Genomic DNA, 19,765 nt, shown 5'->3' with positions numbered 1-19,765 from the left:
TGTGTGCAGTCTAGCTCAAAGAGTTTTAAACCAATCATTTTGCGATATGGCTTATAATTTTCTTTATACAATTACCTTGAATATGAACCTCAATCGAAAATGATATTTTTATTTAAACTATTTTATTTTAATAAACAATGTGTGAAAAATTGTTAAAAAATCACGAATTAATTTCACAGCCCGCTAAAAAATGCAAATTTTTACTTTTTTTTTTTAAATAGAGGTTCATATGGAAGATACACATATAAATGAAGTAATTTTTCTGTGCCATTGATTTCAAATAAAAATTATGGCTTCCATACTGCACACAGACTGCTAAGTCGGATGACAACCTACGATGTGTATCAGCTGATATCTCCGCTATTTGTTAACTTATATTGTTGTTTAATACGAAAAAATACTCATAAATATATGTATAAAGTAATCTGATAGTTTCTATAAATAATATTAATTTTTTATACCTTAAAAAAATTAATGAAAATCAGCATGAAAACGGCCTACACGTATTTCCCCCCTTAATTAATGACATTAATGTCCGATTTTTTAAGCTTCTTATCACAATTGATAAAAACAATTTATTTCTCAATAGTGGGGCACTTTGATTGGAGCATATAAACAGTTAGTAGTCATTAAATATCATTTTAAAATTTATATTAAAGTTTTTAAGTTTCACTCAACATTAAACTAGTATCAAAGTAAGATTAAAAAAAAAATGGATTTTTTTCAATTTATAAAAATTTTAACAATGCTAATATTAATAACAAAACCGGAAAAAATAATTGCAACTACTCCGGAATTGAATAAAATTACTACTGCAATAATGACGTTAATTAATCACTTAGACGAAGTGATTAATCATCCACGACCAATCACAAACAACGACAGTAACCGCGAAAAAATATTGGAGTCGTTTAATAAAATTTACAAGTGGTGCAAAAATTTTGATGATTCGTCGATTAACCGTCTGGGTAATGTCTTCAAGTCGAAAATTAATTGGTATGATCAGGCCGAAAGCTTGAAAACCCAATTAAATGATGTAGATGCTAAAATGGAAAAAACAAGTGCGATTTTTTTTGACATTTTCGAGCTTATTGAAATTAAATTTCATAATCAGTTTATGAGCTATCTTATGGATTATGATGGATGCAATCCTGATATAATTGATCGGTTCATTGGGAATATTCTTGATAATAAAAATTATCAGGATATGATTGATTTGATTAAAAATTCAATTACTTTGACTTCTGGGGTTGAGAGGAATGATAATGAAAATATTTTTGGAATTATTGTCGCTCAACTGCAAAGAAACGTAAGTATTATATATTATTATTTCAAATATAATGAAAATAATAATAATTTTAAAAAATAAAATTTTTATTATTATTATTTTTAAAAGATAATAATAAATAAAATTTTTCGTTATTAAGAAGGTCCTTTCGCCATCAATGTTAAGTAAAAAATATTAGATTATGCTTAAAATTAAGTTTTATCTAATAGTTAAAGTCCTTATTTATCCACTAGTGAAGTTTAATTTATTCTTCACCGTGGAAATTTTTGAAAAAAAAAATTTCTGAAAATATTAGTATTTTTTCCGAGTCTTACGAGAAAGTCAGACCTTAACAACTTTCTCGAATTATGGCATTAACCACCGATTAGATGGGATAAAAAAAAAACTCAAAATAAGGATTTCGAAATATTCAGGTTTGATTTTTTGCAATAAAATATATAGGTTGCCGTGAAATTTATGGAGAAATTAAAATTATAAAATCACAGAAAATTTTTGAGTAACCTACATTTAAATGGCGTCAGAACATTTGGAAACGTTGTGTAGCGCTTGAGATTCAGAACATTCATGCCTGGGACAGCAAAAAACATCCTTACAGAGAATCACCCATATATGAAAAATATATCAAAAATGCATGTGGGTACTCAAATAAATGGTCTCGATGAGCATAATATCAGGATGAGCTTATATCTTCAAAAATGTCAATAATTAAAGAATGACTTTGTATTTTGTCTACTGATGATATTTTTAACGATATAAGCTCATCCTGAAGTTACACTTATCGAGACCTTGCATTTGAATACCCACACGAATTTTTTTATATATTTTATATATATATATATATATATATATATATATATATATATATATATATATATATATATATATATATATATATATATATTAGGGTGTGTCAATTTTAGGCGACTTTTTTTTTTCAACGAAAAAACAGGCTGAAAACTTGCATGAAGGTGAGAACAGAAGCCTGTTCAAAGCGGAGCTCTTAATATTAATATTTAGAGGTGTCTGTCCCGAATTTTTCATTTCCCATTTAAAAAACATAGGAAAAAAAATTCTTTTTTTTTGTTTATTTTTCTAGCTCGGCATACGCACCTCATATATATAAGTCAAAAGCATATTATTGTAGAGAATTCAACGCTCTACAAAAAAGGTCTCTTACACTTTTATCATAAAGACAGCCGTTCTAGAGTTATTCAGACGTAAACTTCTAAATGTATAAAATTTTGATTATTCAAGTATCAAACTGATACAAATTAATTTATTACTGTCTTAAAAGTTATTTTTATATGTAGAATTGGTTCTGATGCGCTAACATTTTCATAAAGCTTAAAAAAAAATTACTCATGTATCAAATTTTTTTCTTCTTTATTTCATTTACTGTAAGAAAATTATTATTATGATTATTATTAATGATATACATTATTATTAATGATTATTCGTTAATTTATTCAAGAATTATTGCACTTCGAAAGTTCAAAAAATAGTGTTTTATGAAACTTTTATCAGACTTTTGACGAAGAGCTCAAAAACCTCATAAGTGCAATTTTAAGCGCTTAGATATGGAATTAGCGGAAGTTGCAGGGATGGCCTTTAGGGTCAACCGTTTTCCAGATTTTTTTGTGATAAATGAGCGTTATGAGACGTGCACTTTTCTGATTTTCCAAACTTATCTTTTCTCTCCGTGTAGAGTAATAAATTGTTAATTCCGTGAAACTTTTCAAAAATTTAATTCATTCAACTCGGATCATGATTTTCTTACAGTAAATGAAATAAAGAAGAAAAAAATTTGATACATGAGTAATTTTTTTTTAGCTTTATGAAAATATTAGCGCATCAGAACCAATTATCCATATAAAAATAATTTTTAAGACAGTAATAAATTAATTTGTATCAGTTTAATACTTGAATAATCAAAATTTTATACATTTAGAAGTTTACGTCTGAATAACGTTAGAACGGCTGTCTTTATGATAAAAGTGTAAGAGACCTTTTTTGTAGAGCGTTAAATTCTCTACAAGAATATGCTATGGACTTATATATATGAGGTGCGTATGCCGAGCTAGAAAAATAAACAAAAAAAAGAATTTTTTTTCCTATGTTATTTAAATGGGAAATGAAAAATTAGGGACAGACACCTCTAAATATTAATATTAAGAGCTCCGCTTTGAACAGGCTTCTGTTCTCACCTTCATGCAAGTTTTCAGCCTGTTTTTTCGTTGAAAAAAAAGTCGCCTAAAATTGACACACCCTAATATATATATATATATATATATATATAAAATATATGATATATATATTTCATATATGAAAAATTTCGTGTGCATACTCAAATAAAAGGCCTCGATGAGCGTAACATCAGGATGGGCTTATATATTAAAAAATGTCAATAACTAAGAAATGATATTGTTTTTTGTCTGCTGATGATATTTTTAACGATACACGCTCATCCTAGAATTACACTTATCGAGATCTTTCATTTGAAAACCCACGCGAATTTTTTATATATTTTATACACGGAGAAAAAAGTATTGCTATTATAGTGATCCAGTGGATCGTGAACGTAGTATTGTGATTAGCTCAAAACAGTATCGTCATTTTCACGATATTATAACCTGATATACTCTATACTTCGGATTTTTATATTAACTTTCCATGGTATAGTGAATATGTCAAAACGTATTGCGATCATAAAGAAACGTTTCCTTACTACGGCGAAACGGATCGTGATTATCACGATCCACGACGCCTTCAGCGCCACCACGCATAACCAAGTCTGAAACTCTTACGATTAGATTTGTTTACAATTTTGGTGATGAAATAATGATAATTACATAAATTAGTTAATTAATATTAACAGCGATACGGATGATTGGGTTGTTGATAAATTACTCGAGTGGAATCTTGAAAAATTTGTGTCGATTTTTGAAGGCTAGTAAAGAAATAAATCTTCCTATGTTAACTGTGTTAATGTTGTGTCCGTGGTTATTGTATATAATTCTACTGCGTTGATAAGGAGAAACAATATACATTAAATATTGCATTAAATAAATAAAATTTTTGTTTTAATAAAAGTCTTTTTTAGCATAAATGATTTGATCCCATACTATTTTATACAAAAAAATATAATTGTATGGAGTACGTTAAGTAATAAAGGAGTAAAAATTCCATTAAAAAATTTTTTTCTTATGACAAAAATATTTGCTTCTTTTAAATGAATATTTCGATAATACAAATTTCTAGGCTAATAATATTTGTAAAAATAAAAAAAAAAAGTTATATAAGATAAAATCCAACTGCTGTAAGTCATTATTTAAAAATTTTTAAACCTAACTCAATTCTTGACTGTGATAATCTACACAAAAATTTTAAACTACAAACTAATCAAGCTACAATAGGAATTTTTATTTTTGTTAATAACAATAATATACCAAAAAACTAAAAAAACAATAATCTGCAATAAAATATAATTAACATTTAATTAAAGATAACTTAATCATCTATAAACCATAGAAATAATTCCGTTACGAAATGATTGAATTGAAAAAATAATTGAAAACCCAGCGTCTCTTTTTTTTTTCAATTTTATTTTTATTTATTTATTTATTTTTCAATTCTAATGTATTATTTTATTTAGTTCACAGTATATCGATTAACACATATAAATGAACACGTACATAATCTATAGATAGGAATTTGTGTTACGATGAACAAAGAAACACAACAAAAGTAAGGTGAGGACAATAGCCAGCAATAATAAACCGCTGTACCGCTGTACCAGTGCGGTTACGCACCAACCGTTGATCAAATAACTCTCATTCAGCCATTTTTTATTTATTATCCCTTACAAATGCATTTTACATTTTACAAAAATGCAAACCGAAATGTAGCGTTGTTTTCTTGATTTTCAAAATTTCAACGATTAATGCCTCATATACTATTTATTTTTTAATTTAAGGAATTTTTATAGGTTTTTTATTTTAATTTATCGACTATTGACTACTACAGTTGTTGTGACTCAACTGGAGCGGAAGGACTTACTTAAATAATGAATTTTGTTAAATTGCACTGTACTTTCTCAACTATTGAGAATTTTAAAGATTTAAACTCATCTTGACGTTAAAATCATAAAGAGCTTTCATTTGAGTACCCACATGCATTTTTTATATATTTTTCATATATACATATATATGGGTGATTCTCTGTAAGGATGTTTTTTGCTGTCCCAGTCATTTTTTTATTAGAAAAATTGTTATTTTGTTACTAAAGAAAAATTATTACGAAAGTAAAAAAACATTTCTATTTGGAGCATTGAAAACTAAAATGGAATAAATTTTGGTTTTTTTGCTATAAATTTGTAAACCACCGAAATAACAGTCCCTTGGGCTGTCCCATTCCCAACATTAAAACTTTAAGATTAAATTTTAAGTTATTCGTTCATAATATATAATTTGGTCCATAATGTTTATAAACTTAATTAGTTAACTAACAATCTTCTTCAATAAAAAGTACCGAAAATTAATTTGTTTTATTAAATTCATTAAACCAAAGTTTGTCCCAGGCATTTTAAGAACAGTCCCCTGCCAGAGGTTCAAAGCCAAAAAAAAATCCAGCGTGTTATTTTACCTTTTGTAAGGTTTATAAGGATCTAACTAGCCTTGAGTTAATAACCATAGGGCTGTTAGCGCTTTATCGGCATTTTATTTAGTGTCAAAGTATCGTTTGTGCTGGAAAAATGTGTCTGGGCCACTTGAAAACTCAGTCCCCTGGCAGCTATTTTTATTTATAACTTATTTATAAAATTGGATCCTTAAGTCTTAATATTATTCTAATTAATGTAAACATTCATTGAGAACTTGAAAAGTTGAATGCATTGAAATAGTTTGCTTGATTTTTCTCAATTTGATAAAAAAAAAACAGTCCCCTGTGATGTTATATGGAAAAAGATACACAAATATCGAAAAAGCAAAAGTAATTCGGCTGTTTATTTATTATGATTAAGCTGATAGATTTGTAGCCCCTGTTAATTTTTTTTTCTAATAAAATCAAAAATAATTTGGTCGGATAATTTTGTACAGATTTAAGACGTCCATACAGAGAATCACCCATTTATAATATATATAAATATATTAAAAATTGATGTAAGTACTCAAATGAAAGGTCCAATGAGTATAATAACGGTGTGAGTTTATATCTTTAAAAATGTCAATAGTTCAGAAGATACAAGGTTATTTCTTAATTATTGACATTTTTTCAGTTATAAACTCATTTCGATGTTCCACTCATCGAGACCTGTCATTTAAGTACCCATATGATATTTTTTTATATATTTTATATATATGGTATTTGTGAAATATATAAATATATCAAATATATGAAAAATTGATGTGGGTATTCAAATGAAAGGTCTTGATGAGTGTAATGTCAGGATGAGCTTATATCTTTAAAAATGTTAATAGTTCACAAGATACAATGTCATTTCTTAATTATTGACATTTTTTAGAATATAAACTCATCCTGATTTTACACTCATGGAGTCCTTTTATTTAAGTACCCACATGACATTTTTCATATATTTCATATAAATGGTATTTGTGAAATATATAAATATATCAAATATATGAAAAATTGATGTGGGTATTTAAATGAAAGGTCTTGATGAGTGTAATGTCAGGATGAGCTTATATCTTTAAAAATGTTAATAGTTCACAAGATACAATGTCATTTCTTAATTATTGACATTTTTTAGAATATAAACTCATCCTGATTTTACACTCATGGATTCCTTTCATTTAAGTACCCACATGACATTTTTCATATATTTCATATAAATGGTATTTGTGAAATATATAAATATATCAAATATATGAAAAATTGATGTGGGTATTCAAATGAAAGGTCTTGATGAGTGTAACATCAGGATGAAGTTATATCTTCAAAAATGTCAATAGTTCTCAAGATACAAGGCTATTTCTTAATCTGGAGAGAAAATTTTGCTCATTCTCTTTATAATATAGATAATAATAAAAATAATGTTTAATAATAATTTTTCTAGTCAAAGACATTTCTTACCTGCGATGACACACCAGCGTTCGAACAATTTTACAATTTTTACGAAAGAGTTTTGGCAACAACCAGTAAAGCATATGCAATTTTTATTTGCACTTTTAAATTCCGTGAATTAAGATCGTTTAATTTCAGTAAGTAATTAAATAATAAAATTATATTTATGTAAATATTAAAAATGTAATTATTAATTTTATTATTTTTTAGATTTATTCGAAAGAGAACAACATGTTGTTTTGGAATCTTTCAAAAGGTCACTTAAAGAAATTACTAAGTCAGCTAAATACTATTTAGAAACAATTGACAATCCTATTTACAAATCATACAAAAATTGCGATCCTGAAAGCTGGAAAGAAGGTACAATAATTAAAAGAAACTTTAAATTTAATTTAAGGTTAAACATATAAACAGTCAACGAAAATTAGGGCCTTAATTTTTTTCCTATTATTATTATTAAAAATAAAATAATAAAAAAAAAATATTTTCTCGTAGGTGAAAATTACATTCGAGTGAAAAATTATGTAACTCATTACGAACCATCAATTACATGGGATGTAAATAATGGTATGGTAAATGTGACCGATGCTGACCCGGAATATGAATGCAATACTGTTCGCGCTTATTGGGACCCTAAAAATCCAACCGGAGTTGTTTACAGTATGGCGTGTCCTTATGTGAGTATTTAAATATGTAAAAACAAAAATAATAATGACACTGAAGTTAACTGATATAAAAAGTTTTTTTATAATTTTATGGCAATTAAATTATTATAAAAAAAATTAAATAAAAAAATTTCACATGTGAAAATAAAATAAAATTGAAAGTGTAAATTTTTTAAAACATTTTTTTATTGTAATTTATTTTTTATAAAAATTAAAAAAATTAACAGCTGTCAGCTAACTTCAGTATTATAAATAATAAATTTATAAATATTAACTTACCTTTAATAAATAGGCTTTTGATCACAATTATTCGAAAGAGAAATTCTGTCCCAACGCCAACAGAGATTACGTTTTACCGGCACACAATCACATGTCTTCAGCGTGTATTGGAAACAAAGACAACAAGCTTCAAAAGTTGTGCGCATGCGGACTATCTTCAGACATTTGGGACAGTGTTAATACACTGAGTTTGAGGCAATTTTTGACAGACAGCACGAAAAATCAGTAAGTTTATAAATAATCCGAACAAAAACAGTTTCACTGTAAAAAATCGCGCCAAGTCCACGTTCATAAGACTTTGAAGAAAAAAAATTTTTTTTTCTTTACAAAAAGATATAAAATCAAAATATTAAAAAATCCAAGTAACCGATATGATTGTATATAATTTTCGGAAATTAAAAAACATTTTGTTGTAAATTTAAAAATTAAAGAAATAATTTTGGAACGTATTTAGTGTGCGTGGTTGCAAAATATTTTACTTTTTATGAAATTCGTAAAATCTATCTACTAAGACTGAAAAAAAATTTGACATACACAATGACGCACACCAAGTACGTTCCAAAATTATTTCTTTAATTTTTAAATTTACAACAAAATGTTTTTAATTTCCGAAAATTATATACAATCATATCGGTTACTTGGATTTTTAATATTTTGATTTTATATCTTTTTGTAAAGAAAAAAAATTTTTTCTTCAAAGTCTTATGAACGTGGACTTGGCGCGATTTTTACAGTGAAACTGTTTTTTGTTCGGATTTTAGTATTTTTGTAATTATAATAAAATTGACAATTCGTACCAACTTAAATCTCGCGTTGGCTGCATTTTTCATAACAAACTATCCTCTTGAAGCTACAGTTTATGTAGAAATAATTCCAGCGTACCCTGGCGAGTGTAGGTGCAAGCTGTGAAATATCTTTTTCTAACTGTAGTTTCTTATCTATAGAAGGATTACCATGGATTCTCGAATTATTTAGTCTGTGGCATGTCACTTTTTCCATAAGAAAAAAGTCAGGATCTAAAAATCTGGGTCGCTATAGTTTGTGCCAGTGAATTTAATTAATTTTAAATAGAATTTATTATTTTCAAAGACCATTATTAATTAATATCGATAATATAATATATAACGTATTATTATAGAGTATCATTGAAGAAAAAAAAGGTCTGTAGAATGAATAAAATTTTGCAACCTGAAAATATCGTTCTGCTTACGGTAAACACACTCGGTATTCTGGCGCTCCGTTTACAACGGATTTGAACGGAACTTGGCGCCAGATTCTACTGAATCTGTGGATTATTATTTTCTCCTATTTATTGAAATTGAAGTTTGATTAGTATCGAAATAACTCGAAAATATGGAACCTGATTCCTCATTGGTTCAGAATTAGAGCGCGCGCAATTTGAATTTCTAGTAATTATGAAATTAAGTTAGTCGACATCTAAAAATTCTTAGAATTTTTTCTATTAAAAAAAAATTATAAAAAAAAAAAATTTCATTTATTAAGAGCTTAAAGAACTGTAAGAATAAGGTAAAAGCCCCTATTATTGACATGTTGTTTTATTTTATTGATTATTTAATCAATTTTATGATTAAATCACAATAAACATTGCTTTTTATCAATTTTTAGAAATTTTTTAGTAGGAAAAAAGTAAAATTTTATGCCTGGGTATCAATTATAAACTGTAAAAAAATTTTATTTTTCCGAGTAGACCACTACGGCTAGTTTGTTTAAAATTTCTTAACAATGTCACTAACAGAGAGTGTATTTTAAATAGCAAATTTTTCTATATAATTCTGATATAAGCCTATCATCCAAAATTATTTTAGGTTATTTAAATTCTAAATAGTCTTAGATTTATTGTTATAAACTGATAAATCTTAATTATGATTTAAAAATAGCGGTTGTCAATAGTAGATACATAAAAATTAACATGTGTCTACTAGCGACAGCCTACAATTTTAATAATCTTAACCTTTTTAACATACATAGCGGATTTGTTTACATGTTGTCTCGCGTAATTTTATAATACAAAAAAGAATTGTCTGAATAATAGGGTTGACACCTGTCAATAATAGGTTCATGGGTGTCAATAGTTGGCTCCGATACCATTTCACCGTGTCAATAATACCTACACTTGAGTTGCTGACTTCAAATTAATATATTTGTCATTTAATTAGCGACTATTTAAGTATAAAAATTAAAATTCACAAGTTGATGAATCAAAAAAAGCGTCTAATACAAAAAAAAATTAGTCAGATTAATTTGAATACGGTTAAAAAATTCAAACGTTCGCCGTCACTCTTATAGTGTCAATAATGGGGGCTCTTACCTTAATCAAAAAAATTAGGACAACGGTTGACCCAAAAGGCCATCCCTGGAACTTCCCGCCAATTCTATATTTTTACGCTTGAAATTGCAGTTATGACGTTTTTGAGCTCTTCAAACTTAAGAATACAATTTGTATGTTATTTTGAGCTCTCCGAGTTCAAAGGGATTCCTGTTCTGTGCTTTTGAGATCTTCGAGCTCAAAAGTCTGATAAAAATTTGATAAAACACTATTTTTTGAATTTTCAAATTGCAATAACTTTTGAACGAATCAACCGATTTTCACGTGGTTGGCGAAATTCGACGCAATTTTTTTTAGCCACATAAAGAATTTTTGAGTTTGAATTGATCGAACTAGAAATTTTAGAATAATTCCGAAAAAAAAAAAAAACACTTTTTTTCGGTTTTCTTTCGTTCACGATATCTTTCAAACAAATTAACCAATTTTGACCAACTTGGCGGAAATCGACGTAGTTTTTTGATGTCCAAAGCTGAGTAGTTTTTGAAATTGATCGGCAAAGCCGTTCGAAAGTGATTTCCGAAAAACCACATTTGAAAAAAAATTTTTTTCTGGTTTTTTTGAGATTTTTCAAAATCTACTTGTCCAAATCAGTCCAAATTGTATTCAAAATCTAAATTTGGCCAAGCCCTTTCGAATAAAACCAACCACGATGAAATCGGTTAAGCCGTTCAAAAGTTATAACCGGTCGAGATCTGATGAAAACTCGATTTTTGCAAAACGGTATAAAACCAATAACTTCAATAACAAAAAATTTGATTTGTAAGAGTAGTTTTAAAAAAGTTTGGAAAATCTAAAAGTGCACGCTTCATAATCTTGTTTTTCACAACAAAATTGATTAAAGTAAAATATAAGAAGCAAGATAATAAAAAACAGAACACTTTGCTATGAATTAGTAGCGCCATAATTTTAAAATGAGAAAAAAAAATACTATAATAAAATATATAGATAGATAAACCAAAAAATACACAATCATATATTAGTTTTTTATAAATAATAATTTAACGACAGTGAATTGAACGCTTATATTAATTGAGAAAGTCCGTCGTGTGTTTTTTTATTGTTATTATTTATTGTGATAAACAAAATAATTGTTATTGAAATATATTTTCTGTGCCTGACAAATTATTTGACTTGATATAAGTGCGATAAAAATAAAAAAAAATCAATTTCAGTTTCGAGAAAACTGCTTTTTGTGAAATGTCAAAAGTAGAACACTATCTTAACGCTTCGCTTATGAGGCGTGCAAAAATATTTTATTGTTTTAGTTAAATATAAATAAAAAATGTCGGCTAATTTATAGCTCTATAATTATAAAAAATTAATAAAAATGTTTTTTTTTTAAATAGAGTAATCGTCGGAGTTAGGTTTGTTGTTAAAAACGGAATCATAACCTTAGAAATAAAACAAGGAACAATGGTTAATGGCGCTGTTGATCAAGGAACAGTATTTTGGAACACTAGTTTCGGTTTCGCAGATGAACCGCCAGATGTCGTTAGACTTGATTACGGAATGAAGGCAATTAACCTCGATACAATTGAGGTTTCCGCACATGAATTTGTTACAGGAATTAAATTTGAAGTGCTAACTGATAATCACATTACAATTGCAATTCGTGGATCGACAATGAACAAAGATGACAGAGTTTTTGCGTCAGTTCATGATGAGTGGCACTATCCTCCCGCGAAGGATTCCGAAAATGCCAGGTAACATTTTACGAAAAATTACACATTTATTTGATAATTAATGAACCTTTTTTTCAGGCACAATTTTAAATTGGATGACTTTAAAAATCCAGCTGAGTCATCATTTAGCAACAACGAATTAAGCCGATCAGGACAGCATTACGTTCGACTAACTGGTGGAGTTTACTCTAGATTATTCAATAATTTTGCAGTAATCCCTTTTATCGACTCACGAGCTGTTGTCTCGTCTCCTCCGGCGCCGTTCGGAGGATTAGGTTTGTTGTACAAAGGACAGCCAGGATACGGAGGATTTATAGCATTTAAATATATTTTGTCTAAGTACAATCTTAATGTCGACGAAAGAATTCTTTCTATTAATTGAAATATTTAATTACTGTATTCTTCCATTAGTAAACAATTAGCTTAATGATATTTTATTTAATTGTTACTAATTAAATTTAGTTATTTAATTTGCAGGTCATTTATTATTCTCTAACAAAAAAAATTATTTGTGGTACTAAACTCTTTGCTCTATTTAGAATTTTATTAAAATTTTTAATACTTCCTGAAAATTAGTAAATTCAATCTACGTAGTCTAATAATTACAAAAATTAAAAAAGAGGTTTCTGGTATTTTAATAAAATAATTAGGTATTAAAATTATAATTTTTACATGAATGGAGATTCCACCAACCGGTATTTGGTTAGGAATTTAATGCAATTAACGATTTTAAAAAAATTTTATTTTCATTGAATTTGATTGAAAAAATAATAAGCTAAAGATTAAAACAATAAAAAAAGTAGCTTTCCGAACGTATTACGGAGATATTTTATATTTTTTACGAAAAATCACTCGGAACTTGCGTTCTTCAAAGTCTTGTATTTGACTTGGCAACACCGCTTGCGCCGTTACTCATGCGCATAAGTAACCGCGGTTTTTTAAATGCTAGAACATCTTAGTAATTGTAGTTAGACAGTAAACATAAATAAATTTGAAGGTTAAGGACACTCTTTTTGTGTTGTCAAGTGTATATCGGTAATTCAGAGTGCTATATTTTTTATTAGTCTATTAAATGTTAATAATTATTTAATGAGTAAATTTATCGGAAATTTTCTCAAAAATGTTATTAGTTAATTTGAAAATTAATTTTAAGATAACAAAAGTATTTCTACGTATTATTTTTTTATAGACATTCTTTACACGAGGAGAGTACTTGGATCTCCTTATTGCACTGTACTTTCTTAATTAATTAAATATTGACGTTTTTAGAAATATAAGCTCATCTTGACGTTACACTCATCAAGAGCTTTGATTTAAGGTAGTACCTCCGCGACAATCCAGATCAAAAAATTTTGACTCATTATCCATGTTATACGTATCGACAGAGCTAAGGTTGTGAGGTTAAGATTTTTTAACGTTACTGTACTCGTCACTACTATATTCTCTATACATATACACACACTACGGTTTCCAGTGACTAGCGGCTGTTTTGTACCCCCTCTCCTAAAAATAATCCTCTAAAAGTGAAATTGATTTTAATTAATCTCGAAAACTACATGGTAAAAAATTTTCCTTTTTTTTTTAATTGTTCGAAATATCATATTCTTCAATCTACTAGTTTTTTGATAAAGCCTTGAAATTCTTTTCGATGGAAAAAATTAAAAATACTGTCATTTTTCCCCCACGCTTCTCCTATGTTACATGTACAAAAATGTCATTTTCAATTGCAATTATCTCGAGCTTGGTGTGGTAAATCGTCTTCAAATTTTAACAGCATATGTATTATGTATTTAATGACTTATATTCAAAGTTTCGAGGATTTATTGAAATATTGCTTTCATAACCGTACTACCTTAAGTACCCACATGCATTTTTGATATATTTTTCATATATACAATGCCTTTCAAGGATTCGTACCGGTCAAGAATTTTACGGAAAATGGAAACATCAAAATTTGGTCAACTCTAAATAAAGAAATCACTAAGTAAAAAATTTATATAAATATTATATTAGAAATAATAAAAAATTATTTGTCTAAATAAGGATAATTCAAAATTTCGATAATAATAATAAAGGTAGTAATGTAAAAATTTAGTTACCAAAAAAATTGGAATTATTTTCAAAAAGATAAGCATAAAATTATAAAATTTAACAATAAGATATCTATGAACTTAGACAAATCATAAAACAAACAAGTAAAATGACAGATATTTAAAAAAATGGAGAAGAATAAATTTAGACAAGTCAATAAAAAGACAATTGAAAATTTAGAAATATAAAAAAATTGACAGTTTTAATTATTCGTAAACTTAAAAAATAGCCATCTCTAAATATGGACCAGTAAATTTAGATATCTTTAATTTTGGACATCTCTAAATATTTACAAATATAAATTTTTACAATTCATAACAAAGACGATTAAAAACATAGTAATCATACAAAATAAGTACTAAGAAATTTAAAATACAAAAGATAGCTAAAAATTAATTAATTTTCCTGTGACCGCTGCTCCAGGAAGTTGTAAAGTTATTTGCGATCGATTGTCCTGTAATTTGAAAAACCGACAGAGATTTTACTCTGTCTAAAAGAGATTTTCTAAAAGACAATCGATCAAAAATAACCTACAACTTCCTGGAGCAGCGGTCACAGGAGCTGTTGGCAGTTTCGGGTCCTCGGAAATATTTTTTACTAAGATTAGAAGCAAAATCTTGGTGTGTTTTAAAAATAACAGGACAATTGATCGCAAATAACTTTATAACTTCCTGGAGCAGCGGTCACAGGAAAATTAATTAATTTTTAGCTATCTTTTGTATTTTAAATTTCTTGAGTGCTTGTATGTTTGCACAATAACTTTGTGGTAACTAAGAATGTAAGGCTATGACAGTAAGACTCTAGAGGTCCCAAATATGGTCAGAGATGGACACAGGCTGGTAAAGATTTTAGAACACTTCTCCGATTACTGTCGTGTTTGTTTTATGAACTGTCTATTTTTATAGATATGCTTAGACAAATTGTTTAATGGTACCGAACAGCTCATTAAAATGAATTACTTGACGACTACTGTACAATTGGTAATATAGAGGCCACGGTGTGCAGCCATTTTCCGTATATTTACTATAGAGCACGAATAATCGACAGAGGCCCATGTTTACATGTGACCGGTGAGCATTATATAATATATATTTTTAAAATATAAGCTCATCCCAAAGTTACACTTATCAAGGGCTTTCATTTGAGAACCCACATGCATTTTTGATATATTTTTCATATATTCATATATATATATACAGTGTATTACAGTAGTACAGTGTAGTACAGAGCGGACGTTATTTTTTCTATCCGATTGCTGGTGGCTTTTTGTCTATTATTTTGCTTATTGTCTGACTTTGGGTTGTTTATTGTTGAAGTGTGGATTATTGTGAGTATTTTGTGATATTAATCTCTACTGTGGAGAGTGTAGTTCTTCAGTTTTAATTAAAACATTTATTGCGTTTTTTTGGATTGAGGTTGTGTTTTCTGCGGGGCACGTTTTCTCTTGCTGCTTATTGACTGAATTGTGCTGCCATCTAGCGGTGTCTGTTGCAATGACTGCTTATTGTGTGATCTGTGTTCGCGGTATTACCGACGTGTCAGCTTTGATTCAAACTAAGGCTGAATGTAAGCATTATTATCATGACTCTTGTGTAAAAGTTCGTTGTAATTTGCCGAGTAAGTCGCTAGCTGCTGCGAAGATTGTAAACAAGTGTCCGGTCTGTGTTCCGGATGTCTTTGACATTTTGAATAAGATTAATGAGCGACTGAGCAGTGTTGAGAAGATTGACGTGATGAGCAAGAAGCTTGAGGGTATCAATGTTGATGAGATCAATGAGATCAGTGCTAAGCTCGAGCAAATTGATAAGATTGGCGACATCGGCATGAAAGTGGATGGGATGGTGGCTAAGGTTGATGGTTTCGTGAAGTCTATTGCGTCAGTCGAGGGAAAGATTGATCATTTGAGTCTTGAGTGTAACTCGCTGAAGATTACAGTTAAAGAGCTTCAGGAGCGCATGATTGAAGTTGAAAAGGGCCAGCCTGGTCTCTCTGCTGACCTTGCTGAAGAGATTAGGGGTGCTGCGCAGAGGGTGTGCGATGGTAGTCTTGAGTTGAGAACGCTGCAGCTTGAATCTCAATTGCTAGCTGATGAGATTACAATTGGTGGGCTTCCAAAGGGGCGCGGTGAAAGACTTGTGGACACATTTATGTCATTTACCACTGCTATTGGAGTTCAGGTTGCTGAGAGAGATGTGGTTAAACTGGAGCGGCTTGGAAGGGCTGGTGCTATGAATCGCAATGTACGCGTTAAGTTCGGCAGTCAGAGGTTTGTTGATGAGGTTATGAAGAGTGTAAGGAGTAATCCTGTGAAGCTGGGTGCTGTAATGCCTAAAGCGCAAGTTCCCTGATGCTCTTGTGTATGTTCATAGGCGTTATCCTTCTTCTCTTTACAAGATTCGTGCTGATGTGCGTAAGGTTTATCCTAGATCCAGGCTAGAGTGTCTGGATTTCTTTTGCGTGTGTTAACGTCCGGTATGCGGAAGATAAGCCTCCAGTGAAGCTGTTACCTTCAACGGGAGTAGGTCCTTTGCGGGGTCTGCTTGATTAGCAGCGAGTTGCTCCCTCGGTATCATCATCATCATCACCTGGAGGCGTGTCTGACATTGTGGTTGGCACTCTGCGACCTCTGTTTAATAAAAAGTGTTTGAGAGTGTGTCATGTTAATGCTCAATCGTTAAGGAATGAGCGTCATCTAGAGATTTTTAAAGAATATTTTCGTGGGAATAAGTATGATGTTATTGCTGTGTCTGAGACTTGGTCAAATCATTTAATATCTGATGATATGGTGTTCCTGCCGTCGTTTGTGCTTCATCGTCATGACCGGTGCCTGCGGAGCGGTGGTGGAGTTGCTCTCTATGTCAGGGATGACCTGATGTCTAAGTGTGTATAATAGGAGGAGTGATGTAAGGGAGGATTATTTACGCCTGCCTAGATCTAATTGTCGGATATTTGAGAACTCTTTTCTTATCCGCGGGATACGCATTTGGAATGCGCTACCCCCAGAAGTAACTAAAGCTGAAAATTATGAACTGTTTTGTAGTGCGTGCTATAATTGTTATTTGCTAAAGTATTAATTTATGATATTGAGCTTCGATTGTCATTATTGTATGCTGCTGTGCCTTGAGTGATATTGAATGATATTAGTTTTGCTTAACTGTGCTATTACCAGGTTTTCTGGCAACTTGTCTCATATCTACCACGATTATAATTTATAATTTATAATTCACGTTATTATTTCATTATAATATGTTATTATTTTATTATTTTCAATTTATGTAATTACATGCTCTGTATTTTACACTGATTATAATGTATAATTATGATGGTCCTGAGGGAGCTAAGGCTCTAGGGTCAATAAAGTTTATTATCTATCTATTATCTATATAAAATATATGAAAAATTGATGTGGGTACTCAAATGACAGGTCTCGGTGAGTGTAATGTCGAGATGAGCTTATATCTTAAAAAAAGTCATTAGTTGACAAAATACAATGTAATTTCTTAATTACTGACATTTTTTAAGATATAAACTCATCCCAATGTTACACTCATCGAGACCTTTCATTTAAGTTCCCACATCAATTTTTCATATATTTATATATATTATATATTCCACATATACCATATATATAAAATATATGAAAAATTGATGTGGGTACTCAAATGAAAGGTCTCGATGAGTGTAACATCAAGATGAGCTTATATCTTTAAAAATGACAATATTTCATAAGATACTTAAGCATCTGCAAGTCTATAAAGCTAACATTAATTATTAAATCAAAAAAATTTGTTGCTATATTAAAAATTTTATTACTTTAAAAGTTCAAATTTTATTTAAAGAAAAGGTCATTATTTTCATTAATAAGTAATATCCGTCAAAGGATATCATAAAAAACATCCGGTTAATTTTTTATCAAAGATAATTTACTGTCCAATAACTCCAAAAAGTGATTGATTAAAAGATAAATAAACTGTTAATTAAAATCATTAAAAAGATAATTTGGAAATTCCCTAGTGTGATAAATTTAGAAGTCGACTAATTAATTAAAAAAAAATTAGGAAAACGGTTGACCCTAAAGGCCATCCCTGCAACTTCCCGCTCATTTCGTACTTAAGCGCACAAACCTACACTCATTACATTTTTGAGCTCTTCGAGCTCAAAAATATAATTTTCGTATCATTTTGAGCTCTCCGAACTCAAAAATCTGCTAGAAGTAGTTGAATAAAACACTATTTTTTGAATGTTCATACCGCAATAACTTTTGAATGAATGAACCGATTTTTACGTGGTTGGTGGCATTTAACGCAGTTTTTGAAGCCTTGTAAAGAACTTTTAAGTTTAAATTGATCGAACAAGGAATTTCAAAGTAATTCCCAAAAAACGATTTTTTCGAATTTTTTCGTTAACGATAACTCACGAACGAATTAACCGATTTCGACCGGGCTAGCGGCAATCGATGTGTTTTTTTAATGTTAAGAGCTGATTAGTTTTTGGAATTGATCGATCAAGCCGTTTAAAAGTTATTCCAAAAAAACCACATTTGAAAAAATTTTTTTTTGCAGTTTTTTTGAGATTTCTCAAAATCTACTGGTTCGAATCGATCAAAATTATGGTCGAAATCTAAGTTTAGTCAAGCCCTTTCGAATGGTGCCAACTGCGATGAAATCGGTCAAGCCGTTCAAAAGTTATGAGAGGTTTGCATACGGCCGTACAAACACACACACACACACACACACACACACACACACACACACACACACAGACGTACGGACATCATCGCGGGAACATTCGGGGAGACTTCCTAGGACCTCAAAACGTTAACATCCGTTGAAAACTCGATTTTCGAAAAACGGGGTGAAACCAATAACTTCCCGATTTTTGAAAATTTTCAATTTTCTTAGCGGGAAGTTAAAAAATTAGAAGTGTAATTAAAGCGTTATTGCTTCATGTCTACGAACTGAAAAATAGAAGTCTGTTGCACTTTTGAGTTTCAGTTCACAAAATGAAGAATATAATAATATTAATGGTGTTAATAAAAGTTACTACAGTTTACTCTTGTTCGAGTAAATCTGCACCAACTTGTGAAGAACAAAAGTACAAGAATTACGAAGAAAGAAATACAATTTTAACAAATCTTTCTAGTTCATTAAAAATGAATCGCATTGCAATGATAGGAACTCGTCAGTCAATGTCATTTTTATGCGGAAATAGTCAAAATAAAACCCAAGAATTGGACATAATGTTTCAAATTAAACACGGAGTTCGCGTAATTGAAATAAATGTCGAGCCGCGAAATAATACTTTTGCAATTTATTCTGGATCATTATTTATTCCT

At 29.5% G+C, this 19,765-nt stretch overlaps 1 protein-coding gene across 1 annotated transcript; it reads left to right on the top strand.

Moving 5' to 3' along the window:
• The first annotated feature begins 820 nt into the window (after nucleotides 1–820).
• On the top strand, nucleotides 821–12,721 carry LOC123267192. Its single transcript, XM_044731736.1, has 7 exons — nucleotides 821–1,309; nucleotides 7,359–7,503; nucleotides 7,577–7,726; nucleotides 7,862–8,043; nucleotides 8,324–8,535; nucleotides 12,004–12,360; nucleotides 12,418–12,721. The coding sequence occupies exons 1-7, from the start codon at nucleotides 821–823 to the stop codon at nucleotides 12,719–12,721; spliced, it is 1,839 nt and encodes a 612-aa protein (XP_044587671.1).
• Nucleotides 12,722–19,765: the final 7,044 nt, after the last annotated feature.

Source organism: Cotesia glomerata, linkage group LG6 (genome assembly GCF_020080835.1).
Source record: "Cotesia glomerata isolate CgM1 linkage group LG6, MPM_Cglom_v2.3, whole genome shotgun sequence".
In the NCBI taxonomy this organism is placed as follows: Eukaryota; Metazoa; Arthropoda; class Insecta; order Hymenoptera; family Braconidae; genus Cotesia; species Cotesia glomerata.
This window is presented reverse-complemented; position numbering and strand designations above follow the sequence as displayed.

Excerpts from the sequence above, each read along its gene's own strand:
- LOC123267192 (XM_044731736.1), top strand. The coding sequence starts at position 821 with ATGACGTTAATTAATCACTTAGACGAAGTGATTAATCATCCACGACCA. Across the intron at positions 7,727-7,861 it reads TCCTGAAAGCTGGAAAGAAG|GTGAAAATTACATTCGAGTG; the intron begins GTACAATAATTA and ends ATTTTCTCGTAG. Across the intron at positions 12,361-12,417 it reads AAGGATTCCGAAAATGCCAG|GCACAATTTTAAATTGGATG; the intron begins GTAACATTTTAC and ends CCTTTTTTTCAG.